Source organism: Theropithecus gelada, chromosome 6, assembly GCF_003255815.1.
Source record: "Theropithecus gelada isolate Dixy chromosome 6, Tgel_1.0, whole genome shotgun sequence".
NCBI lineage: Eukaryota > Metazoa > Chordata > Mammalia > Primates > Cercopithecidae > Theropithecus > Theropithecus gelada.
In genome coordinates this window covers 112,422,954-112,450,823 of record NC_037673.1, presented here as the reverse complement: position 1 = coordinate 112,450,823, position 27,870 = coordinate 112,422,954, and the positions used below count along the sequence as shown (strand labels likewise).

General features: G+C 38.7%; 1 protein-coding gene across 7 annotated transcripts in view; it reads right to left on the bottom strand.

Annotated features, from left to right (window-relative positions):
• COMMD10 (COMM domain containing 10) overlaps positions 1 to 24,059 on the bottom strand; it is a 238,011-nt gene extending 213,952 nt beyond the window's left edge. For 5 of the 7 annotated variants that reach the window (XR_003119886.1, XR_003119884.1, XM_025388516.1 and 2 more), the window contains exons 1-4: positions 22,381 to 22,492; positions 19,908 to 19,998; positions 15,693 to 15,803; positions 14,212 to 14,367 (exon numbers count right to left, since the gene is read on the bottom strand). Coding sequence is in view for 4 of the 7 variants with exons in the window: in XM_025388516.1 (XP_025244301.1) it covers positions 14,212 to 14,367; positions 15,693 to 15,803; positions 19,908 to 19,998; positions 22,381 to 22,421 (399 nt within the window). In the remaining 3 variants the exon portion in view is untranslated. The other 2 variants (XR_003119885.1, XM_025388517.1) reach the window with 2 other exon arrangements.
• Positions 24,060 to 27,870: the final 3,811 nt, after the last annotated feature.

Here is a 27,870-nt window from a genome sequence, read left to right as displayed (position 1 = left end):
GCAGGCCAACATTCAAATTCAGTAAATACAGAGAACACCACAAAGATACTCCTTGAGAAAAGCAACCCCAAGAAACATAATCATCAGATTCACCAAGGTGGAAATGAAGGAAAAAATGTTAAGGGCAGCCAGAGAGAAAGGTCAAGTTACCCACAAAGGGAAGCCCATCAGAGATCTCTCAACAGAAACCTTAACAGGCAAAATAAACAGCTTACCATCATAATGACAGGATCAAATTCACACATAACAATATTAACCTTTAATGTGAACGAGCTAAATGCCACGATTAAAAGACACAGACTAGCAAATTGGATAAAGAGTCAAGACCCATTGGTGTGCTGTATTCACGAGACCCATCTCACATGCAAAGACACACCTAGGCTCAAAATAAAGGGATGGAGGAATATTTACAAAGCAAATGGAAAGCTAAAAAAAGCAGGGTTTGCAATCCTAGTCTCTGATAAAACAGACTTTAAACCAACTAAGATCAAAAGAGACAAAGAAGGGCATTAAATAATGCTAAAGGGATCAATGCAACAAGAGTTATCAATCCTAAACATATATGCACCCAATACAGGAGGACCTAGATTCATAAAGCAAGTTTTTAGAGACCTACAAGGAGACTTAGACTACCACACAACAATCGTGAGAGACTTTAACACTCCACTGTCAATGTTAGACAGATCAAAAAGACAGAAAATTAGCAAAGATATCCAGGACATGAACTCAGCTCCGGACCAAGTGGACATAACAGACATCTACAGACCTTTCCACCCCAAATCAACTGAATACACATTCGACTCAGCACCACATCGCACTTATTCTAAAACTGACCACATAATTGGAAGTTAAACACTCCTCAGCAAATGCAAAAGAACGGAAATCAAAACGAACAGTCTCTCAGACCACAGTACAATCAAATTAGAATTCAGGATTAAAAACTCACTCAAAACCACACAACTACGTGGAAACTGAACAACCTGCTGCTGAATGACTAATGAGTAAAAAAAGAAATTAAGGAAAACTAAATATTTTCTTTGAAACTAATGAGAACGAAGACACAACATACCAGAATCTCCAGGACATATTTAAAGCAGTGTGTAGAGGGAAATTTATAGCACTAAATGCCCACAAGAAAAAACAGGAAAGATCTAAAATCAACACCCTAACATCACAATTAAAAGAACTAGAGAAGCAAGAGCAAACAAATTGAAAACCTAGCATAAGACAAGAAATAACTAAGATTAGAGCAAAATTGAAGTAGATAGAGACATGAAAAGCAGTTCAAAAAAATCAATGAATCCAGGAGCTGGTTATTTGAAAAGCTCAACAAAATAGACCCCTAGACAAATTAATAAAGAAGAAAAGAGAGAATAATCAAATAGATGTAATAAAAAATGATAAAAAGGGATATCACCACTGATCCTACAGAAATACAAACTATCACCAGAAAGTACTATAAACACCTCTACGCAAATAAACTAGAAAATCTAGAAGAAATGGATAAATTCCTGGACACATACACCCTCCCAACACTAAACTAGGAAAAATTCGAATCCCTGAATACACCAAAAACACGTTCTGAAATTGAGGCAGTAGTTAATACCCTACCAACCAAAAAAAGTCCAGGACCAGATGGAATGACAGCCGAATTCTACCAGAGGTACAAAGAGAAGCTGGTATCATTCCTTCTGAAACTATTCCAAACAATAGAAAAAGAGGGAATCCTCCCTAATTCATTTTATGAGGCCAGCATCATCCTAATACTGAAAGCTGGCAGAGACACAACAAAAAAAAGAAAATTTCAGGCCAATATCCCTGATGAACATCAACGTGAAAATCCTCAATAAAATCCTGGCAAACCAAATCCACCATCACATCAAATAGCTTACCCACCATGATCAGGTCGGCTTCATCCCTGGGATGCAAGGCAGGTTCAAGATATGCAAATCAATAAACATAATCAATCACATAAACGGAACCAATGAAAAAACCACAAGATTATTGCAATAGATGCAGTGAAGCCCTTTGATGAAATTCAACAGCCCTTCAATCTAAAAAAACTCTCAATAAACTAGATATTGATGGAATGCATCTCAGAATAATAAGAGCTATTCATGACAACCCACAGCCAATATCATACTGAATGGGCAAAAACTGGAAGCATTCCCTTTGAAAACTGGCACAAGACAGTGATGCCCTCTCTCACCACTCCTATTCAACATGGTGTTGGAAGTTCTGGCCAGGGCAATCAGACAAGAGAAAGAAATAAATGGTATTCATTTAGGAAAACAGGAAGCCAAATTGTCCCTGTTTACAGATAACACGATTGTATATTTAGAAAATCCCATCGTCTCAACCCAAAATCTCCTTAAGCAACTTCAGCAAAGTCTCAGGATACAAAATCAAGATGCAAAACTCACAAACATTCCTATACACCAATAACAGACAAACAGGGAGACAAATCATGAGTGAACTCCCATTCACAACTGCTACAAAGAGGATACAATGCCTAGTAATACAACTTACAACGGATTTGAAGGGCCTCTTCAAGAATTACAAACCACTGCTCAAGGAAATAAGAGAGGACACAAACAAATGGAAAAACATTCCAGGCTCATGGATAGGAAGAATCAATATCGTGAAAATGGTCATACTGCCCAAAGTAATTTATAGATTCAATGCTATCTCCATCAAGCTACCAATGACTTTCTTCACAGCACTGGAAAAAACTACTTTAAAGTTCATATGGAACCAAAAAGGAGCCCGCATAGTCAAGACAATCCTAAGCAAAAAGAACAAAGCTGGAGGCATCATGCTACCTGACTTCAAACTATAGTACAAAGCTACAGTAACCAAAACAGCATGGTACTGGTACCATACAGATATATAGACCAATGGAACAGAACAGAGGCCTCAGAAATAACACCACACATCTAAAACCATCGGATCTTTGACAAACATGACAAAAACAAGAAATGGGGAAAGGATTCCCTATTTAATAAATGGTGTTGGGAAAACTGGCTAACCATATGCAGAAAACTGAAAATGGATCCCTTCCCTACACCCATACAAAAATTAACTCAAGATGGATTAAAGACTTAAACTTAAGACCTAAAACCATAAAAACTCTAGAAAAAAAACCTACACAATACCATTCAGGACATAGCCACAGGCAAGGACTTCATGACTAAAACACCAAAAGCAATGGCAACAAAAGCCAAAATTGACAAATGGGATCTAACTAAACTGAAGAGTTTCTGCACAGCAAAAGAAACTATCATCAGCATGAACAGGCAACCCACAGAATGGGAGAAAATTTTTGCAATCCATGCATCTGACAAAGGGCTAATATGCAGAATCTACGAGGAACTTAAACAAATTTACAAGAAAAAAAAAAAAACCAACAAAAAGTGGGCGAAGAATATGAACAGACCTTTCTCAAAAGAAGACATTTATGCAGCCAACAGACACATGAAAAAATGCTCATCATCACTAGCCATCAGAGAAATGCAAATCAAAACCACAATGAGATACCATCTCCCTCCAGTTAGAATGGCGATCATTAAAAAGTCAGGAAACGCCAGGTGCTGGAGAGGATGTGGAGAAACAGGAATGCTTTTACACTGTTGGTGGGAGTGTAAATTAGTTCAACCACTGTGGAAGACAGTGTGGCGATTCCTCAAGGATCTAGAACTAGAAATACCATTTGACCCAGCCATCCCATTACTGGGTATATACCCAAAGGATTATAAATCATTCTACTATAAAGACACATGCAGACGTATCTTTATTGCAGCACTGTCCACAACAGTAAAGACTTGGAACCAACCCAAGTGCCCATCAATGATAGACTGGATAAAGAAAATGTGGTACATATACCATGGAATACTACGCAGCCATAAAAAAGGATGAGTTAATGTCCTTTGCAGGGACATGGATGAAGCTGGAAACCAGCATTCTCAGCAAACTAACACAAGAACAGAAAACCAAACACCACATGTTCTCACTCATAAGGGGGAGCTGAACAATGAGAACAGATGGACATAAGGGGTGGGGGCATCACACAATGGGGCCTGTCAGGGGGTCGGGGGCTGAGGGAGGGACAGCATTAGGAGAAATACCTAATGTAGATGACAGGTTGATGGGTGCAGCAAACCACCATGGCACATGTATACCTATGTAACAAACCTGCACATCCTGCACATGTACTCCCAGAACTAGAAATATAATAAAGGAATTATTATTAAAAATGACTACACTGCCCAAAGCAATCTACAGATTCAATGCAATCCTTATCAAAAAACCATTGTCATTTTTCACTAAATTAGGAAAAACAAGCCTAAAATTCATATGGAACCAATGAAGAACCTGAATGGCCAAAGCAGTCCTAAGCAAAAAGAACAAACTTGGAGGCCTTACGCTCTCTGACTTCAAATTAAACTGCAAGGCTGTAATAACCAAAACAGCATGATACTAGTATAAAGATAGACACATAGATCAACAGAATGGAATAGAAAACCCAGAAATGAAGCTACATATTAACATTTAAGTGTTCTTTGACAAAGTCAACAAGAACCTATATTGAGGAAATGACAACTTTTTCAATAAATGGTGCTGAGAAAATTGGCTTGCCATAGGCAGAAGAATGAGACTAGACCCCTGTCTCTGATCATATAAAAAAAAATCTCAAGATGAATTAGAGACTTTAATGGAAGACTTGAAACTTAAAATACTAGAAGAAAACCTAGCGAAAACTCTTTTGGACATTGTTCTAGGTAAAGAATTCATGACTAAGATCTTAAAAGCACAGAAAACAATTTAAAAAATACACAAATGGAACTTAAACTAAGAAGATTTGCCCAGGAAAAGAAATAATCAACATAGTACAAAGACAACCTGCAAAATGGGAGAAAATATTTGCAAAAATATTTGTACCTGACAGAGGACCAATATCCAGAATATACAAAGAACCCAAACGACTCAACAACAACAACAACAAAAATAATCTCCTTAGAAAGTGGACACAGGGCAAAGGACAGGAATAGACATTTTTCAAAAGAAGACATAAAAATGACCAACAGATGCATTTAAAAATGCTCAACATCATTAATCAGAGAAATGTAAATCAAAACCACAATGAGATACCATCTTACCCTAGTCAGAGTGGCTATCAAAAAGTGAAAAAAAGGCCGGGCATGGTGGCTCACGCCTGTAATCCCACGCTTTGGAAGGCCGAGGCAAGTGGATCATGAGGTCAGGAGTTCAAGACCAGCCTGACCAACATGGTGAAACCCCGTCTCTACTAAAAATACAAAAAATTAGCCAGGCATGGTGGTATGCGCCTGTAATCCCAGCTACTCAGGAGACTGAGGCAGGAGAATTGCTTGAATCTGGGAGCAGTGAGCCAAGATCGCACCACTGCACTCCAGCCTGGGTGACAGAGCAAGACTCTGTCTTGAAAACAAACAAAAACAAGTGAAAAAACAATAAATGTTAACAAGAATGTGGAGAAAAGAGAAAACTCTTATGGAAAATAGTATAGAAAACGGAACTCTATGGAAAATAGTATAGCGATTTCTCAAATAACTAAAACTATAAGTTACATTCAATCCAGCAATCCCTCAATGGGGCATCTACCCAAAGGAAAAGAAATCAGTATATCAAAAAGGTACCTACACTCATGTTTATCACAGTATTCACAATAACAACAATATGGGATCAACCTAAATGTCCATCAATGGATGACAGGATAAAGAAAATATGGTGTGTATATATAGACAATGGAACACTATTCAGCCATAAAAAAGAACAGAATCATATCTTTTGCAGCAACACGGATGAAACTGGAGGCCATTATCTTAAGTGAAACAAGTCAGACACAGAAAGACAAATACTGCATATTCTTACTCATAAGTGGTAGCTAAATAATGTGTACACATGGATGTAAAGAGTAGAATGATAGACAATGGAGACTCAGAAGGGAGAGGAGGTGCTGTGAGGGTGATGAGAAATTACCTAAAAGTCCTGAATTCACCATTATGAAATTTATGCATGTAACAAAATTTCAATTGGACACCATAAATTTACCCAAATAAAAATAAATGGCAAAAAACAGATATATTAAAAAGTGAGATGAGATGAAATTTTAAAATTTCTTCAATCATATTTTGCAAAAACCTATTAATATCAAGTTATTTTTCACCTGGCCCTCTCATTTATTAGATCTGAACAACAAAAGATAACAAGAGGGGCCTTCCAAGTAATCTTTCATAAGGGGACCAAGAATAGACCATGGGAAAAAGCCTTTTCAAGTAATGGTACTGAGAAAACTCGAAACCTACATGTAAAAAAAATGGAACTGGACCTTTATCTTATACCATCTACAAAAATTAACTAAAAATGGATTAAAGACTTAAATGAAAGATCTGAGACTATGAAACTTCCGGAAAAAAATACAGGAAAAAAAGCTCCTTAACACTGGCCTTGGCAATGATTTTCTGGATATGACACCAAAAGCGTATCACTTTTTGGATATGAAATACGTAACAAAAGCAAAAACAAACAGGCGTGATTACATCAAACTAAAAAGCTTCTACACAACAAAGGAAACTTAACAAAATGAAAAGACAACCTATAGAACATGAGAAAACAGAGGTTCGGTATCCCTAATACAAAAATCCAAAATCTAAAATGCTCCAAAATCTGAAACTCTTTGAACTCCAACATAACACCGTAAATAGAAAATTTCCACCTGATCTCATGAGACAGATCATAGTCAAAACTTTGTTTCATATGCAAAATTATTTAAAATATTCTATAAGATTATCTTTAGGCTATGTATATAAGGTATATTTGAAACATAATTGAATTCAGTGTTTAGACTTGCTTACCATTCCCAAGACATCTCATTATGTATATGCAAATATTCCAAAATCCAAAAAATCCAAAACCCAAAACACTTCTGGTCCCAAGCATTTCAGATATGTGATACCCAACCTGTATTTGTAAACCATGTATAAGGGGTTAATATACAAAATATGTAAGGAACTCACAAGCTCAATAACAGAAAAACTAATAACCCATTTAAAAACTGGGCAAAGGAACTGAATAGACATTCTCCCCTATCCCCCAAAAAAAGGCATAAAAATGATCAGCAGGTATATAAAAAAGTGGTCAATATCACTAATCATCAAAGAAATGCAAATCAAAAGCATAATACAAGATGACCTTACATCTGTTAAAATAGCTATTATCAAAAAGACCAGAGATAGCAAGTGATAGCAAGAGAGCAGAGAAAAAGAAACCCTTGTACAGTGTTTGTGGGAATGTTAATTGGTACAGCATTTATGAAAACCAGTATGGAGGTTCCTCAAAATGTTAAAAATAAAACTATCATACAATCCAACAATCCCACTTCTGGTATATATCCAAAGGAAATGAAATCAGTATCTTGAAGCGATATCTGCACCCACATGTTCACTGCAGTATTATTCACAATGGCCAACATATGGAAACAACCTAAGTGTCTGTCAACAAATGAATAGATAATTAATGGAATATTACTCAACCTTTAAAAAGGAAACACTGCCATTTGTGACAAAATGGATGAACTTGGAGGGCATTATACTAAGTGAAATAAGCCAGGATCAGAAAGACAAAACATTGTATGAGCTAATTTATATGCATACTACAAAAGTTTAACTCATTGAAGCAGAGAACAGAATGGTAGTTGCCAGGGAATGGGGTATGGGTGAAATGAGGAGATGCTGGTCAAAGGGTACAACTTTTAGCCTAAAACAAATTAAGTTCTGGGAATCTAATGTACATTATGGTGACTACAGTTAAAAACACCACGTTGTTTAAAGTTTTCAAAGATAGCAGATCTTAAATGTCCTCACGCACACACATACCACACATAAAAGGGGGTAACTGTGTGGTGATGGATATGTTGATTAATTTGATTATGGTAATCATTACACAATGTATAAAGCTATCAAATCATCACATTGCACACCCTGAATACACATACTTTTTGTTTATCAATTATACCTTGATAAAGCTTTAAAAATAAGCATTTTTTAAAACGGAATAAAAATAAACACCTTTTGATTTTTTTAACATTATTTCATTGAATCTTACCCTCTTTGAATTCAGAATTACAGTCTTTCCTCAGTATCTAGGGAGGACTGGTTCCAGGACCCCCTACAGATACCCAAAACTGCAGATACTCAAGTCCCTCATATAAAATGACATAGTATTTGAATATAACCTCCACATATCCTCCTTTATACTTTAAATCATCTCTAGATTATTTATAATAACTAATACAATGACAACACATCACTTCATTTGTGGGGATTTAATATAGTACTCGACACATGGCAAATTCAAGTTTCACTTTTTGGAATTTTTTGTTTCCCGAATATTCTTGATCTGCTGCAAGTTTAATCCATGAATACGAAATCCAGGGATACAGAGGGTTGACTGTACTACCAACATGTGTTCTGCTGCAAGCACCACACAGTTTACACAGTTTATGTGGGTAAGACCCTAAGTTACCATGAAACAGTTAAAGTCATTGCATGTACACCTTTTTTCATCATATAAGTCAGTGTAATATATTTTTGTTACAATTTAAATGGCATGATCTGTTTTCACATCTGGCTATTTTGGCCACAGTATCCTAAACAGTTCTCAGAATAAAAAAGAAAGATAGCATTATAGCTGCCAGAGGTAGCAAGATATAAAAAGAGTAAGACTTAGATAGACAGATCCAATCCTCACCTCAGTTTCATCATGGACCACTTGGGATAACATGATAAAGTGACTAATATTTTCTAAAGTTTTATTTCCTCACTTTCAAAGATATGTGACATGGTTTGGATCTGTGATCACAACAAATCTCATGTGCAACTATAATCTCCAGTGTTGGAGGTGGGGCCTGGTAGGAGGTGACTGGATCATGGGATGGGGGCAGGCTTTTCATGAATGGTTTAGCACCATCCCTTTAGTGCTGTTCTTGTGGTAGTTGAGTTCTCGCAGGATCTGCTTGTTTAAAAGTATGTAGCACCTCCCTCCTCCCTCTCTCTCTTGTTCCTGCTCCTGCCATGAAAGACACCTGCTCCCCATTCACCTTCCACCATGATGTAAGTTTCCTGAGGCCTCCCCAGAAGCCAAGCAGACGCCAGCACATTATGCTTCCTGTACAGCCTTCAGAACCACGGGCAAATTACACCTCTTTTTTTTATATAATTACCCTATTTCAGGTATTTATAGCAATGCGAGAATGGACTAATATGAAGTACATACAAACAACTATATAAATCACCCTGCATAATGCCTGATGCAGAAAAATTTCGCAGCTAACATCTATGTGTCAGGATAGTATAATAGCTTAGGAGTGTGACTATTCTTGTCAAATCCCAACTCGGCTACTTATTTAGCTGTACAACCAGGGGCAACTTTTTAAACCTCTCTAAGCCTCAATTTTATAAGTGCATGTATAAACTAGAACTATGAATGGGTTTTGTACAATACAAAGAATTCATTATAACATCTGACCCACAATAAGCACAATAAATGTTTGTTATTATTACATTATCTTATTTAAGCATTCCAGACTTTAAAAGAGTGTATTAGCTATCCTATGATATACCCAGAATTACCAAAAGATAATGTCCAGCATTCTCAATGGGACAATGTACAATTAATCAGGGCCTTCCAACCTCTTTATTTGCATATTTTAGATAACAAATGATTAATTTATTTCTTAAACAGAAGCTTCTGTAATGCAGCTATGGGAAAAATACTACTTTTAAAAAAACAAACTGTCATCATGAAGACACTAAAAAGTAACTTACTATTAGAAGCAGAAAACAAAAGTATTTTTAACTGTTTGACAACTAATGTGCAAGGAAAAAAATGGACTATAAAATATAGGAAAAATATAAAGACAGAATAGGCTACTATTAAAAAACAAGAATTTTTAAAAAGGAAAATGGCTTAAAAAAAGAATTGCAGGGAAAGAAATGGAAGGCTTAAAATCTGTACAGGATATAGGAAAAAGTAGAATTTAAAATGATAAAAAATGAGGCAATGACATAGAAGACACTTGAGAGCAGTAAGAATACAGAATGTTTAAAAAGGGAAGTAGAGAAGTGAAAAGAATAAAGGGGCATTTTCTAACATCCTACTTAGTAAGAGCCTGAATGTTTTCACCCTAAAATTGAGAACAAGGCAAGGATATTCAGACTTACCACTCCTATTCAGCATCATGTGGGAAGTCCTTGTCAGTAAAATAAAGCAAGAAAAATAAAAGCTGTACAGATTGAAAAGGAAGAAATGAAACTAACTGTATTTGCAGACAATGTGACTGTCTACAAAGGAAATCAAAAAAAACCTAAAGCTGCTAAAAGTAATTAGTGAATGTACCAAGGTTATAGGATAGAGATCAGTATAGAAAATCTATTATATTTCCATATACTAGCAATAAGCCACTGGAAAACAAAATTTGAAAAATACTACCAATAGTGCAACAACAACAAAAAAAAAAAAAAAAAGAAAGAAAGAAAGAAAAAGTACTTAAGGTATAAACCTAAGAAAATATGTACAGGATTGATATGCTGAAAATAAAAGACACTGATAAAAGAAATCAAAGAAGATCCAAATAAATAGATATACTCAATACTTGTTAAAAAGTCATTTCTCAATAAAGTTATTTACAAATTAAACACAACCCCAATCAATACCCCAGCAGGATTTTTTATAGACATACAAAAGCTGATTTTCAAATGTATACGAAAAGGCAAAGAAACTAGGATTGCCCAAACAATTACGAAAAAGAAGAAAAAAGTCAGTGGGTTCACAATACCTGATTTTAAGACTTACTTTTAAGCTATAATAATTAAGGCAGTGTGATACTGGCACAGACAAATAGGTCGATGAAATCAAAGAGAGATTCCAGAAAAAGACTCACACAAAAATATCAAATGTTAGACAAACACATTGTAATTCAATGACAAAATGATAATTTTAACAACAAATCACATTGGATCAAATGAACATCCACACGTAGAAAAAATGAACTTTGACCTGCACTTTATGTGTCACACAAAATTAACGTTAAATGGATTTTAGATCCAAACATAAAATATATATATGTAAAACATTTAGAAGAAAACAAAAGAGAAAATATTTGTGTCATGATTAGGCTGCAAATTCTTAGAAAACCAAAAGTAGGATCACGAAAAGAGAAAAAAAAAAAAACAGATTTCATCAAAGTTAACGGTTTTGTTCTGAGAAAGATACTGTTAAAGAGAATGAAAACGAAAACTATAGATTAGGAGAAAATATGTGCACATCATATATCTCACAGAAGACTTCTAGAGAATATACAGATGCTCCTTGACTGACAATGGGCTTATGCCTCAATTAATCTACTGTAAGTTAAAACATAATAATTGACAAATGCATTTAATACACTTAATCTACCAAACATCACAGCTTAGCCTAGCTGACCTTGGACATGTTCAGTATACTTACATTAGCCTATGGTTGAGCCAAATCATCTAATACAAAGCCTATTTATTCATCAATACATAACACTTTTGCATATTTATGAGATATGTGTGATATTTTCTCGTATGCATAGACTCTGTAATGATCATGTCAGGGTATTTAATATATTCACCACCATGAGCATTTATCATTTGTGCATGTTCAGAACATTTCACTTCCTCAATTCTAGCTACTTTGAAATGACCAATATATTGATGTCAACTATAAGCACCATACTAAACGATCAAACATTAAACTTATTACTTCTGATTATATGTTTGTACCCATTAACCAACTTCCATTCATCCACCCTCCGGCCCCACATCCCATGCATCCTCCTCGGCCTCTGGTGACTACCATTCTACTCTCTATCTTCATGACATCAACTTGTTTAGCTCCCACATAGGAGTGAGTGCCTGTTATATTTGTCTGTGTCTAGCTTATTTCATGTAACACAATGATCTCTAGTTCTATCCATGTTGCTGCAAACAACACTTCATTCTCTTACTATGGTTGAATATTATTCTCGTGTGTAATTATACCAAATTCCCTTTATTCATCCATCCACTGATGGACACTTAGGTTGATTTCTTACTGTTGCAATAAACACAGGGGTACAAATATTTCTTTAATATACTGATTTCCTTTCCTTTGAATATATACCAAATAGTGGAATTACTGGACTGTGTGGTAGTTCTAATTTTAGTTTTTTGAGAAATCTCCATACTGCTTTTGCATAATGGCTGTACTAATATACACTGTCACCAAAAGCATATGAGAATTCCCTTTTCTCCACATCCTCACCTGCATCCATTATTTTTTTCTCTTTTTAATAGCCATTCTACCTGGGGTAAGATGATACGGCATGTTTGGTTCTGACTTGCATTTCTCTGATAATTAGTGATGTTAAGCATTTTTTCATATACCTGTAAGCCATTTATATATCGTCTTTCAAGAAGCATTTGTTTAGATCCTTTGTCCACATTAAATGGGATTAGTTCCTTTGAAGTTGAGGTGTAAGTTCCTTGCATAGTCTGGATATTAGTCATTTGCTAAGTCAATAGTTTGTAAAATTGTCTCCCATTTGTCAGGTTGGGTCTTCATTTTGTTGATTGTTTCCTCTAATGTACAGAAGATTTTTAGTTTAATATACTTCCATTTGTCTATTTTGGGTTTTTTTGGTCCATGTTTTAGGAATGTCAGCCATAAAACTTTTGCCTAGACAAATGTCCTGGAGTGTTTCTCCTATTTTCTTCTAGTATTTTAATAGTTGTGGGTCTTATGTTTAAGTCTTTAAGTCTTTAATCGATTTTGAGTTGATTTTTTATATGGTGAGAGAGAAGGGCCATTTCATTCTTTTGCATAGTTATCCAGTTTTCCGAGCACCATTTATTAAAGGTGGTGTCCTTTCCCCAGTGTATGCTCTTGGCACCTTTGTAATCAATCAGTTGGCTATAAATACATGGGTTTACTTCTGGGTATTTTATGCTGTTCCATTGGTATATATGTCTGCTTTCATATCAACACCATGCTGTTTTGGTTACTATAGCCTTGTAATAAATGTTGAAATCAGGGAAGATGATGCCTCCAGCTTTGTTCTTTTTGCTTAGGATTGCTTTGGCTATTTGGGTTATTTTTTGGTTTCACACAAATTTTAAGATTATTCTGTTTCTGACAGGGACTAGACTCTTAAAATGGAGCCATGCTCCAGCTGCCTAAGACTCAGGGGGTGCATAGAATCCAGCAAGTGCACCCTTTCTAGAGCAATGCCATTGCACGAACTTCAGGGAGCTCCCTGTGCCAGTCTTGGGGCCCATGGGGTTCAAGAACTCTCCCACAGTTAGGATTACAGGAGTCTGCAGCAAGAATGTGGACACCTAGGGATCTCTCACTTACCCCAACTCTACACTGAGGAGCCTCTCCAGGCTTCTGGTTGATCCTAGCAAGGCTGTCCACCTCTCCTCCCTCTCCTCAAGTGTTTCCAGTCACTTCTCTGCCGAACTCTAGCATTCTCTTTTAGATGTTTTATTTAAAGTGTGATTACCTACTCACTATTTTGGTTCTTCTTTGTGGAGAAGTGTCCTGTGCCTCTAGTCAGCCATCTTCAAAAGCCTCCAAAAAAAAGGAGTATCTTATGTACCACACATCACTAGCCCAGGAAGAGATCAAAAGTAAAAGTATGTCAAAATTGCAATAGTTTTGCACCACTGTAAAATCTAAACTTAAGTCAGGGACCATATCAGACAATTTTCTGACTTTATAACAGTGTGAAAGCAATATGTATTCAGTAAAAACTATACTTCAAATTTTGAATTCTTGGGCTAGCAATTCTGTTTTCCTGGGCTAGCAATATGTATGATATTCTCTCATGATGCTGGGCAATGGCAGTGAGCTACAGCTTCCAGTCAGTCATGTGATGACAAGGTTCTGATCACTGATTCTCTAGAGTGTACCCTATTTTTGACCTAGGATATTTTCAATTTGCAACAGGTTTATCAGGATATAAGGCCACTGTAAGTTGAGGAGCATCTGTGTTTCTTTCGCCTGACTCTACCTCTCAAATCAAAATATTATCACTTTAAAAACTCTTCAGGTGTAATAATTCATGCCATACATTACTGAAAAACATATTTAAGATAGTATGTTCTATACCTTATACGGAGCCAGAATTCTCTGCCTGAACTTTTCAACTGTTTCTTGACCCATAGAAGACCACGTATTGACAAATGCTTCAGCTTTGTCTTGTCTAAGATGAATGTTCTCTAATTGCTGCTGCAAAGCTGCTGGCTTCACATTGTGATATACTGCCTATTAAAAAGAAAAAAAAATTACATATGTCCCTCATCTTCATACAGAAACCTTAAACTATAATAAATACAAAATTATTTTTAAATGACTTAAGTCAAAAAAAAAAAAAAACCTCATGGTCCTATTACAGACATTTTTGGTTATTTTACAAATAATAAAATACACGACCAAGAGCTGGAAGATTCAAGATTAAATGGCCTAAATTATTCAAGATGATATTTTTTTCATTTTTGCCTATGCTTTGCTTTGGCTATGTAAATAGTACCCTAATGAAAATTTCATTTATTTCACTTAATCATTTCAAATAAGTATACAACAGTTTTGTTTCCCAACTAACATTTTTTTTCCAAGAAGCACTTTCTCAAAATTACCTTATCTATCAATTTTCTACAGGCTATATAATTAAAAGTTGTAAAAAACTTAAACAGTGATACCAGTTCTGTTTCTTACATTCTTCTGGAACACCATGCTATGCTGTCCTACTCAATGATCCTTTTCTCCTACTGAACACCCACCAAAAATTAGAACCGCATTTATCTTTGTGATCTATAATGTATTTAAGGCTGTAGTAGATAACTGGCAGCTTGTCCTAATATGTTCATTAAAATGCTCATGAAGTTACAAAACTATTTAAACTTTTATTTCACAAATATTATTTTTAATCAACCAACAAGAATTTATGAGGATCTATTTTAAGCCCACCAATGTGTTAGGCTTATATAAGATACACAAAAATATGATCCTGCTCCCCACAAATTAGAATCTGGTGAAGGAGGCATAACTAACATATATGAACTGCTGAAAGACTAACAGTGTGCTCTACTGTGATGAGCCAAGGATTTTTAAAAATCCAAATAAAGGAAGACTGAAAGTATAAGGGGTCACAGCTCAAGTAAAGGAGATGAGCCTTGAATAGGAGCTTAAATCATGAAGTGAATTTAGATGAGAAAAAGGGATGCAGAAGGCAGCTTACTAGCACATAACATGACAATACTTCTTTTCTAAACGTCTGTCTTACCAGCCTAGTCAATACATCCCCCAAATCATTTAATATCTTAAGTAAAATACGTCCATTTTTCCATTATACCAAGTACCAACGAATTAAAATCTTTCATAACTGTCTCAAATCAATGAAGTCTCAATTCATATTTTCAAATACCTTATAATATTCAGGTATTTTTACATTGAAATTGTTAACTAAAATATATTCACAGCTTCCATCTTGCATACTTTTTAATTAAAAAAACAGAATGTTAAAGATATCATAACAATACAAATATGCAGTAAACAAATCATGGTTAGAAAATTTGAGGCAACAAAAATACCTGTTCTAAAATAAATGATATTGTTTCAAGAACTAGGTGAAGATCTTGTTTCTCTAGAGAAAATGCCACTTGAAGTTTTTCTTCCTCTTCTTCACTGAAACTGCTCTCAGCCTATAATACAAATAGCAATCTATTATATTAGCACATATTCAGACATTCAAAATTCATACTTGACAGAAGATTCATTTATTCGTATATGAGATGAGAACTTCAAAGGAAAATACATGGTGAAAAGAAATTGATGTGCATGTAAATTTATAAAATATATGATGCTCATTTCTAGACCTTTGTAAACAAAATAAATTAGATTAAACAAATATCTTGCGGTGACTCAGGTCATAATTACGAGCATCAGAGCCCTGTGCTAAGGGGCTCATGTATCCTAAAGAACTGCTGAGATACATGGATGATTTTTAACTAGAGCAAAAACAAATCTAAGACTTCTGTCCTTTTATGTTTCTTGGGTCTGATTGTCATAACTCTTCCATTTCATCTCATGATAAGCAGTCATTTCTTAAAGCTGCCTACATGCCCCATGACAGCATCTTCAAACCAACCCCCAGTTTGCTATTTTTAGTGTGCCATGGTCAGGAACCCAGAGAACTGACCTCTCAAAACTAGATATACAGCACTGTTACCTCAACAGGCTTCGTGTGAGGGCCTCAAAGTCTCTCCTATGAAGGCAAGTACATGAGTTTTTTTATTGCATGAGCTGTGACAGTTATTTTTGAAGTGCAAAGGCCACGAATGTTTATTTCTAAGTTCCCAGCTATGGAAGTTCATCTGACTTCCATTAGTATTTCCCAATGCAAACTGCTGGCACGCTGAATGAGACAATTCTTTGTGCAGGACTGCCCTAAACACTGCAAAATATATATATTTTTTGAGACGGAGTCTCGCTCTGTCACCCAGGCTGGACTGCAGCGGCGCAATCTCGGCTCACTGCAAGCTCCACCTCCCAGGTTCACGCCATTCTCCTGCCTCAGCCTCCCAAGTAGCTGGGATTACAGGCACCTGCTACCACGCCCGGCTAATTTTTTGTATTTTTTGTAGAGATGGAGTTTCACCATGTTAGCCAGGATGGTCTCGATCTCCTCACCTCGTGATCCGCCCATCTCGGCCTCCCAAAGTGCTGGGATTACAGGCGTGAGCCACTGCGCCCGGCCAACACTGCAAAATATTTCTAAAGTCCCTGGACATTAAATACCAGCAGCAGCCTCCACACATTGTAACAAACAAACAAACAAAATCTCCATGTATTTGTATATGCCAGGATGAGCCAGGAAGACGGCCAAAGAGGACTCCCAGATCCATAATCTGGCATGCCCACATTCTATACCTAAGTTGTCTTTGTTCCCTCATACTGATTCCTACTCGGGATTCCAAGGAATCAGTCTGGACAAAAACATATCTTCTGCCCATAAACAGATCAAACTTGGTAAAATAAAAGTACCAGTAGAGGGGCAACAAAATCCCAAAACCTCTTCACCAATCTGCCTGCCTCAGTTTCACTATTCTAAGAATTCTGCCTCAAGGCAAAGGCCAACTTGATGGAGTCGGGGCACATAAAAGAAAGTTGGCAGATCCTGAAATGCAGTGCAAACTTGACTGAAGAGCCCTTATCAAAATAGGAGCCCCTCTAAAAGATGATCCCCTGAAACTGTACAGGAGAAAAACAATTACACCTTTCCTGACATTTTCTTAGCAGGCAAGTATTCACATATATATGTTTCTTTATTTAAAAGTACCTGGACATTAAATGCCAGCAGGACCGGTAACTTCACTTTTCAACAAGCACCTCTATTCCTCTCCACTCCCCTACCTCTGATGACAAAGCATTCAAGCTCCTCCATGGAATTCTTCAGCCACTCAGTTAACTCTAAGATAGATACTAACTCATTCTCAACTCCATACATGACTGAGAACGTCAAAGACAAACATCACAATTTTCTGTGCAAGTGCTCCACTCTCCCTCAGTGTGAAGAACAAAAGATGTGTGTAAGAGTTTCTTGTCCCATATTGTTACACACAAGCAAGCACCCACCAGCTCAAGAAATAAAGCAGAATATCTGTATAGCCCACATCATTCGCTTTTGGGACAATTTATGAAATGTTCTATACCCTTTCTTGAGGTTTCGTGTAATAAGGGACAGAGTTACGGAGCCAAGCTGCCTTACTAGCTAGCTGTGTGACCTTGGGAAAGTTACTTAACCAATCTCTGTCTCTATCTTGGTTACCTCACAGATAAAATGAAGATGACCAGAGATGACCACAGTACCTACTTTTTCAAGTTGCCGTAAGGATTAGATGAGCTAGTAACACAAAGCCATTAGCATCACACCAGTGAAAAAGAAACCAATGTAACTTTATGAATAGCAAATACCACAGAATGTTGCTGCTATCATTGCAGTTTCTCCTTTCTCTCCATCCACATCACAAATTCCTTAGAAAAAGGAATATATTATAGAAGACTGAGGTTTGTTTTGTGTTTTCTACAGCAAGGAAAATAATTAACTCTAAGAATATTTGCTGAGTGCCAACTATACTAGTAGCAATGTATTAGGAATGGGAACTATAAAGATGAGTAAGACATAATCCTCAAGATATTTAAAACCAGAGGAAGACCCATTAATAGGTTTAAGGGATTTGGTTGCCTTCTAATCATGAAACAAATACTTATGAGGCAGTACTAAAATTAGGTGAGAATGAATTAAAGCACAGAAGAAAGAACAAATTGCTGAGCCTGAGACTGTGAAATCCTTGAAGGATGAACAGGTTACTCAGTAAAGAGAAGAAGGCCATTTATAGGCAAGGGAAAGAATATATGCATAGATACATTGCTGAAAAAGTTCATGGCATGTTGTAGTAAATAGGCACCATCCAGTGTAACTGGAGCACTTACAAAATGAGACTGTAGACTGCAGCCATATTATAATGGGACTTGTACACAATGTTAAGCATTTTAAACTTTTCTCCATGGGGCAATGGATAGTCACTGATGGTTTTGAACACTGTGAAAATTATAATCCAGGCCGGGCGCGGTGGCTCACGCCTGTAATCCCAGCACTTTGGGAGGCCGAGGCGGGTGGATCACAAGGTCAGGAGATCGAGACCACGGTGAAACCTCGTCTCTACTAAAAATACAAAAAAATTAGCCGGGCGCGGTTGTGGGTGCCTGTAGTCCCAGCTACTCGGGAGGCTGAGGCAGGAGAATGGCGGGAACCCGGGAGGCGGAGCTTGCAGTGAGCTGAGATCCGGCCACTGCACTCCAGCCTGGGCGACAGAGCGAGACTCCGTCTCACAAAAAAAAAAAAAAAAAAAAAAGAAAATTATAATCCACCTTTGTTTTAGGGGAAAAAAAATTAGAAAGTAATTTACATAGTATTATGAAGCAGTAGAAAACAAGAAGACTATAGGCAGGGAAATCAGTTTGAAGGTAACTATTGTCATCTAAAAAACAGGTAATAAGGATTTGACCTAGAATTGTGAGAACTTGGATTTGAAAGACACTTCGAAGGGGAAAGGCATGGTTTTGAGGCTGGCTCTTGGCGAGGAAAAAGAAGAGGAAAGAGTAAGAGTCTTGGTTCTCACTGGATGATGATACCCGGCACTGCATAGAGCAGTTAGTGTGTGCTCCATAAATACGTCAGATGGAATCAAATTTTTATAACTTGATAAAGAAATTAACTTGGATTGGGCCAGGTAGAGAATTACAAAGCATTCGCATATCCAAAACAACCATACCCTTAAAATAAAAGTGAAAGGAGAACAAAATTAACTGAAAGATTAAATACTAGTTGATAGAAAAAAACCACAGAATTATTTTTAAGGGGAAAAATCAAACCAAGACATCAGAATTTTTCCCTAAAGTAGATTTTGTAGAACATTAGTCCCAAAATACATACCAAAATAAAACAGATCCAAGGTCAAAACACATTTGGAAAATGTTACCTGCCATAATCACCCTCACATACGTACCACAAACACTAGCATCTAAAATACTCTGAAAAGTTCCACAATTTAAAAAATTTAACTTTATTGAAGAGAGAGTTTGTCAAACTTTTGACCACAAAACATTATCAAATCTTCCACAGAACCAGTGTCCCTAAGAACATACTGGAAAAGTTAGGGCTTTGCAAAAAGTTCTCCAAATAATCAGACTTTCAATTAAATCAGAAGGAAGATTACAAGGTGTGGAAACACAAAAATACAAACCTTCAGGTGAAGTTTTTGAAGAATCCGAGTGAGCAACCGTGGAAATCTTCCTATATCTATTGCATTGATCAGTGACACTGCTTTCTTCATGCTAAAGAAAATTATAAAACAAAGTTGTAAAATGAGCTTTCCAAGTTGAACTGTACTTTCTATAGTTGTCTATAAGTTTTCATTCCAACAACTCTGATTGCTATATGGTAAATCTGAGTGAAATAAAGAAAAACAGATGACAGCCAGCAAAAAGGGCAGGGCAACCTGAACATTTCCAAAAAGATGCCCCCAAAATTACTTCTGCTGAAAAGGTCAATTTGGCAAATTTTCTCTTGCTTGTGGGCAAACCAGAGTACCACGGAAAGCTTGTACTCTGCAGCGGAAGCGCATTAATCTAGTAGAGTGTTTATATAACCACTTAACCCAAAAACGGAACTCTGAAAGTGGTGGGAGGAGAGGAATAGCAATTATGGCAATTACACCAAAAACAAAGAATACTACAAGGCAAGTAACTTTTCAAATACTACGTACAAAATCATTTGGGGTCACTAAGGACACAGTTATTTTAAAACCCTCTTTCGATTGTAATAATCAACTTCATTATTACAATAATAATCAATTTTGAGATAGGGTCTCGCTCTGTCACCCAGGTTGGAGTGCAGTGGCATGATCTCACTTCACTACAGCCTCTGTCTCCTGGGTTCTAGGAATCCTCGTGCCTCAGCCTCCCAAGTAGCTAGAACTACATGCACAGGCCACAACGCTGGCTAATTTTTGTATTTTTTGTAGAAATGGGGTTTCGCCCTGTTGTCCAGGCTGGTCTCTTAACTCCTGAGCTCAATCAGTCCTGCGGTGGCTCACGCCTATAATCCCAGCACTTTGCAAGGCCAGGGAGGACGTATCACCTGAAGCAAGGAGTTCCAGACCAGCCTAGCCAACATAGTGAAACCCCATCTTTACTAAAAATACAAAAAAAAATTAGCTGGGCAAGGCAGTGGGCGCCTGTAATCCCAGCTACTTGGGAGGCTGAGGGACGAGAATCGCTTGAACACAAGAGGGGGAGGCTGCAGTGAGCCAAGATGGCGCCATTGCCCTCCAGCCTGCACAAGAGGGAAACGCCTTCTCAGGAAAAAAAAAAAAAAAAGAGACATCTGCCCGCCTCAGTCTCCCAAAGTGCTGGGATTACAGGCATGAGCCACAGCACCTGTCCTTTAATAATGAACTTTAAATGATGTGATGAGAACAATTCTTTACTGCACCATATTGGATACTGTTTATTGATGTAGCAGTGTTCCCCAAGACACTGGTATGAGGAAAGAAACTGGCAATCAGAACCAAAGTGAGGCAGGAAAATAGGGTCGGGAGGCTGGGAACATAAGGCTGATTCACACTTCAGCTATGACAGGAAATGTCCTCTATATAGGGCATAGGCAGAGTAAATGACTTTGTAACTTTACTTCATCCTCTTCATTTACATAGGGAGTATACCAAGTAACCAATGGAATCCTCTAGAGGTTATTTAAATTCCCAAAAATTCTGTAGAGGCCCTTCAGCCCCTATGCTCAGGCAATTTCCACACTGTAGAGCGTAGTTTCATTTTCAATAAATTTCTGCATTCTTTCCTCGCTTTGTTTGTGCGTCTTCTCCAATTCTTTGTTCAAGACGCCAAGAACCTGGACACCCTCCACTGGTAACAAAAGGAATCCAGAAAGAAGGAAAAACTTTAAAATAACTTTTCTTCTGGAAGATTCCCGCCCAATCCAAGCACAAAGAAATTATTTCCGAACACTATTTTGCCTATATACTTCAGTACTTTTTCTGTATCCACACACTACCTGCACTATTACTTATTTTTTCACAAATTAAGTCTTTTTTTACTTAAATAATGTTAAAGGGGAACTGTATGTCACCACCATGGACAACCAGCTTAATCTACCGTAAGTAGAAATTAACTAAAAATTTGTTTAAAATGCAAACAAAAGCAAATGCTACCCAAGCCAGGCTAGATTCTGTTACCAATCAAAAATTCGGTCCCATATTCGATCCTGATTTAAAAGGGGTATTAACACATGTTGGTCCAGCACCAGTGTGAGCCTTTCTCACCACAGGGTCCGAACCGGAACTGAAATCGGAAACGGAATACCGTCCCACGTGATTCAGCAGCACTCAAGGCAGCGCCCGGGAACTTCTGATACCAAACTCCGCAAACAGTGACGCAGACCCCCTGCTTGCAGACCACACGCTTCCATACAGACCTCAGCTGCCAAGCGCACTGTGAGCCCCACAGGTGGACCACCGTGAAGGTAGAGGCGCTACACGGCCCCACGCACTCCGCAGACCCAGCATCGCGACCTCTGCAGCCCACCCCACCCAACCGGGTCCGCCGCGGCGGCCAGGCGGCAGGCAGCAAGGTCAGCCTTATGCGAGCCTGATCCGCGCCTTCCTGGGCGCGGCTACCGCAGGAGCTTAGCGGATCAACTACCTGGGGCTCTCCCGTAGGATCAGCGCCGCCGGCACCGCCATCCTCGATTTTCTCGCACTGCCGCCGTCTGTCAGCTGCGCCGAAGCCAGACAATGGCGGCCGCGGCGGACGGAAAGCCGGAAGGCCCAAGCCGCGCCGGGGCCGCTTTAGCGCTCTGGGGCTTCTGCGACCCCGGCGCCCGGAGACCTGTCCCGCAGTCCTGGAGGGCGGAGAGGGCGGCCCAGTTGTCCTCCCGACACTACAATCGTGTTGGACTTAAGTCTGTGCATATATATGTCTTTATATTTATGTATCATATATGTATGTACATACGTGGACAGGTGTGTGTGTGTGTGTGTGTTTAATAGGGCAGGTTTAAGCAAGTCCATGTACAGACCTGGATAGATATGTGTGTGTATGTATGTGCATATATATATATATATATATATATATATTATTTTTAATAGGGCAGGTTTAAGCAAGCCCATGTGTACATGCTTGATGCTTGGATACGTGGTGTGTGCGTGTGTGGGTGTATTTTTTTAATAGGGCAGGTTTAAGTGAGCCTGTGTGTACATACTTGGATAGGTAATGTGTGGGTATTTTTTTTTTCCAGCGTTTGGCCTGCGGAGAGGCAGGCGGTTCAGCCAGCTCCCCTGAGCCTGCCCAGGAAGCTGCGCATCACCCCTCAGGAGAGGTGGTGCCTCCAGTTCCACCCTAAGCACAGTGCCATCAACCCCTCCTGTATCTGCATCTGCAGGGCTTGTAGTATGTACGTTCAATTCCTTCAGCAATGTTCAATGAATGAGCGCCTACTGTGTACCAAGCGCTGTTCTAGGCACGGGAGATACAAAAGGCCAAAATTCCTGCTCTCAGGGTTTGCCAGCAGTCTAAATGGACAAGTATTTGTTGCACCCTTCTTTAGAGTCTGACACTACAGAGCAGGGGAGATGAATCGCTGCAGTGAGTGATGTCAAGGACCTCATCCAAGACTAGGGAGACACCATGTTTGCATAAATACCTTGATCTGCCTTTGAGAAAAACATGGAGTGAGTTAAAGGAATTCAGATGTGGGAGCAGTGAAAGGCATCAGAGGTAAGATCAGGAAAAGCTTCCTAGGGCAGGAGGCAAATGCGGTGGGTCTGCAGAGATGTGGAGGTGTGGAGGGTGAGGCAATGTGTTTCAAGTCAGTAGAGCAGAAGGACGGTTTGACGTTTGAAGAACAGGAATTTAGACTCGAAAAAGCCTTTAATGACTGGCTGTGGCATGTGCACTTAATCTGGTGAGAAATGGGTAGCCATTAAATGTTTTTTCTATCCATTAAATGTTTTGAAGCGAAGAAATTTTGCAATGGGAGTTGGTTTTTTGAAGGTTGCTGTCAGCAGAATGATGATTGGAGTGGAAAGAGGTAAGCAGGAGGGCTACCTGGAAACTACTGCAATAATCTATGGAAAGCAATAAAATCCTGTGGTACTAAAAAGGCATTGGTGAATTAAAAGATAGTGGATGAATTAGTTACATTTCAGCAGTAGAATATTCAAGAGCTGCCAAAAAATTGAATTTTCCTTCCTAATTATGTTTTACTTAAATTATTATTTAAATTAGTTGGCATTCCTGGAGCAGCCCAAGAACCACCTAACTGAAAGGAGAAACCAGATTGCAAATTAAATGTGAATAATCTCCACATGGATAATTGAGTCAATTATACAATGTGTTGAACACATACAAATACATTTAGTTCCACAACACTCTACGGTCCCCAATGTATGCATATCTGAAAAAGATGTATGTGAATCTACATAAATTATAGGTCTCTGATCCAAACACAGATTACCTCATCTGCAACTTAAAAGGGTCCCAGTTCCCTCATTCTTTGAATCATTTCCCTTTTGTCTTGATTCCTTTCCTGAAGTAGAACCACTAACCAACTAAAATTGTTTCAAATCCCTAATGAAGTTCACCCTCTGATTGCCTTAAAAATATACAGCCAGAATTTTGAGCAAAAGAGCATCAAGATAGCTCAAATCCCAAATCCATGTAACCTTGGACAAAGTACTTAACCTCAACAAGTTTCTTATTCTCAATCTGTAATGGGGATGAGAATAATGTCTGTTCCTCTGGATCTTAATGCGATTTAAATAATGTGATACGTGTGTAAAATAAATACTCTACCCTCCTTAGAACACAAAACCCAGACCTCTAAGGTTTTCACAAAAGCAAGTCTCCAGTAGACACAGAGGCCACTTACTCTAATTCTCTTCATTTTCAATGATGAACTGATTACTTCTTATTACCACGTGTTTCTATAAAGGCGTGATGCTGTGAATAGTTTCACACCTCAAATGAGAACCTCACCCAAGACATTTCTGCATTCTCTGGAGTATAGGCATCTATGTCCATGAAAAGTCCTTTTAGTTGCCTGCTCTTATTGTGTGGGAGTCTTAAGTCTCTTTGTAGGCTCTTCAAGAACTTGCTTTAGAATGTGGGTGCTCCTATATTGGGTGCATATATATTTAGGATAGTTAGCTCTTCTTGTTGCCTTGATCCCTTTACCATTATGTAATGCCCTTCTTTGTCTTTTTTGATCTTTGTTGGTTTAAAGTCTGTTTTATTAGAGACTAGGATTGCAACCCTGGCTTCTTTTTGCTTTCCATTTGCTTGGTAAATATTTTTCCATCCCTTTATTTTGAGCCTATGTGTGTCTTTGCACGCGAGATGGGTCTCCTGAATACAACACACCGATAGATCTTGCTTCTTTACCCAATTTGCCAGTCTGTGTTTTAATTGGGGCATTTAGTCCATTTACATTTAAGGTTAATATTGTTATGTCTGAATTTGATCCTGTCTTATGATACTAGCTGGCTATTTTGCCCATTAGTTGATGCAGTTGCTTCACAGTGTCGATGGTCTTTACATTTTGGTATGTTTTTGCAATGGCTGGTACTGGTTGTTCCTTTCCATGTTTAATGCTTCCTTCAGGAGCTCTTATGAGGCAAGCTGGTGGTGACAAAATCCCTCAGCATTTGCTTGTCTGTAAAGGATTTTATTTCTCCTTCGCTTATGAGGCTTAGTGTGGCTGGATATGAAATTCTGGGTTGAAAATTCTTTTCTTTAAGAATGTTGAATATTGGCCCCCACTCTCTTCTGGTTTGTAGGGTTTCTGCAGAGAGATGTGCTGTTAGTCTGATGGGTTTCCCTTTGTGGGTAAGCTGACTTTTCTCTCTGGCTGCCCTTAAAATGTTTTCCTTCATTTCAGCCTTGGTGAATCTGACTATGTGTCTTGGGGTTGCTCTTCTCGAGGAGTATCTTTGTGGTGGTCTATGTATTTCCTGAACTCGAATGTTGGCCTGCCTTGCTAGGTTGGAAAAGTTCTCAGGGATAATATCCTGAAGAGTGTTTTCCAACTTGGTTACATTCTCCCCATCACTTTCAGGTACACTAATCAAACATAGGTAAACTAATCAAACATATGGGTCTTTTCACATAGTCCCATATTTCTTGGAGGCTTTGTTCGTTCCTTTTCACTCTTTTTTCTCTAATCTTGTCTTAATGCTTTATTTCATTAAGTTGATCTCCAATCTCGGATATCCTTTCTCCCACGTGATTGATACAGCTACTGATACTTGTGTATACTTCACAAAGTTATCTTGCTGCGTTTTTCAGTTCCATCAGGTCATTTATATTCTTTTCTAAACTTGTTATTCTAGTTAACAGTTCCTGTAACATTTTATCAAGGTTCTTAGCTTCTTTGCATTGGGTTAGAACATGCTCCTTTAGCTCAGAGGAGTTTGTTATTACCCACCTTCTGAAGCCTAGTTCTATCAATTTGTCAAACTCATTCTCCATCCAGTTTTGTTCCCTTGCTGGTGAGGACTTGCGATCCTTTGAATGAGAAGAGGCATTCTGGTTTTTGGAATTTTCAGCCTTTCTGCACTGGTTTTTTCTCACCTTCGTGGATTTATCTACCTTTGGTCTTTGATGTTGTTGACCTTCAGATGGGGTTTTTGTGTGGGTGTCCTTTTTGTTGATGTTGATGCCATTGTTTTTTGTTTGTTAGTTTTCCTTCTAACAGACCCCTCTTCTGCAGGTCTGCTGGAGTTTTCTGGAGGTCCACGCCAGATGCTGTTTGCCTGGGTATCACCAGCAGAAACTGCAGAACAGCAAAGATTGCTGCCTGCCCCTTCCTGTGGAAACTTTGTCCCAGAGGGTACCCACCAGATGACAGCTGGAGGTGTCTGTCTACCCCTGCTGGGAGGTGTCTCCCAGTCAGGAGGCACGGGGGTCAGGGACCCACTTGAGGAGGCAGTCTGTCCCTTAGCAGAGTTCAAGTGCTATGCTGGGAGATCCACTTCTCTCTTCAGAGCCAGCAGGCAGGAATGTTTTAAGTCAGCTGAAGCTGCACCCACAGCCACCCTTTTCCCCAGGTGCTCTATCCCAGGGAGATGGGGGTTTTATCTATAAGCCCCTGACTGGGGCTGCTGCCTTTCTTTCGGAGATGCCCTGCCCAGAAAAGAGGAACCTAGAGAGGCAGTCTGGCTACAGTGGCTTTGCCAAGCTGTGGTGGGTTTGCACCCAGTTGGAACTTCCCGGCGGCTTTGTTTACCCTGAGGGGAAAACCGCCTACTCAAGTCTCAGTAATGGCGGACGCCCCTCTGCCCACCAAGCTCAAGCATCCCAGGTCGACTTCAGACTGCTGTGCTAGTAGTGAGAATTTCAAGTCAGTGGACCGTAGCTTGCTGGACTCCATGGGGGTGGGATCCACTGAGCTAGACCACTTTGCTCCCTGGCTTCAGCCCCCTTTCCAGAGGAGTAAACAGTTCTGTCTCGCTGCCATTCCAGGCGCCACTGGAGTACAAAAAAAACTCCTGCAGCTAGCGAGGTATCTGCCCCAATAGCCTCCCAATTTTGTGCTTGAAACCCAGGGACCTGGTGGTGTAGGTACCCAAGGGAATCTCCTAGTCTGCAGGTTGCGATGACCCTGGGAAAAGAGTAGTATCTGGGCCGGATGGCACCATCCCTCATGGCACCGTCCCTCACGGCTTCCCTTGGCTAGGGAAGGGAGTTCCCTGGCCCCTTACGCTTCCGGGGTGAGACAATGCCCCACCCTGCTTCTGCTCACCTTCTGTGGGCTGCACCCACTGTCTAACTAGTCCCAATGAGATGAACCAGGTACCTCAGTTGGAAATGCAGAAACCACCACTTTCTTTTTTTTTTTTTTTTTTTTTTTTAAATAAATAAATTTATTTATTTATTATTATTATACTGTAAGTTGTAGGGTACATGTGCATAACGTGCAGGTTTGTTACATATGTATACTTGTGCCTTGTTGGTGTGCTGCACCCATCAACTCGTCATTTACATCAGGTATAACTCCCAATGCAATCCTTCCCCCCGCCCCCCTCCCCATGATAGGCCCCGGTGTGTGATGTTCCCCTTCCCGAGTCCAAGTGATCTCATTGTTCAGTTCCCACCTATGAGTGAGAACATGCGGTGTTTGGTTTTCTGTTCTTG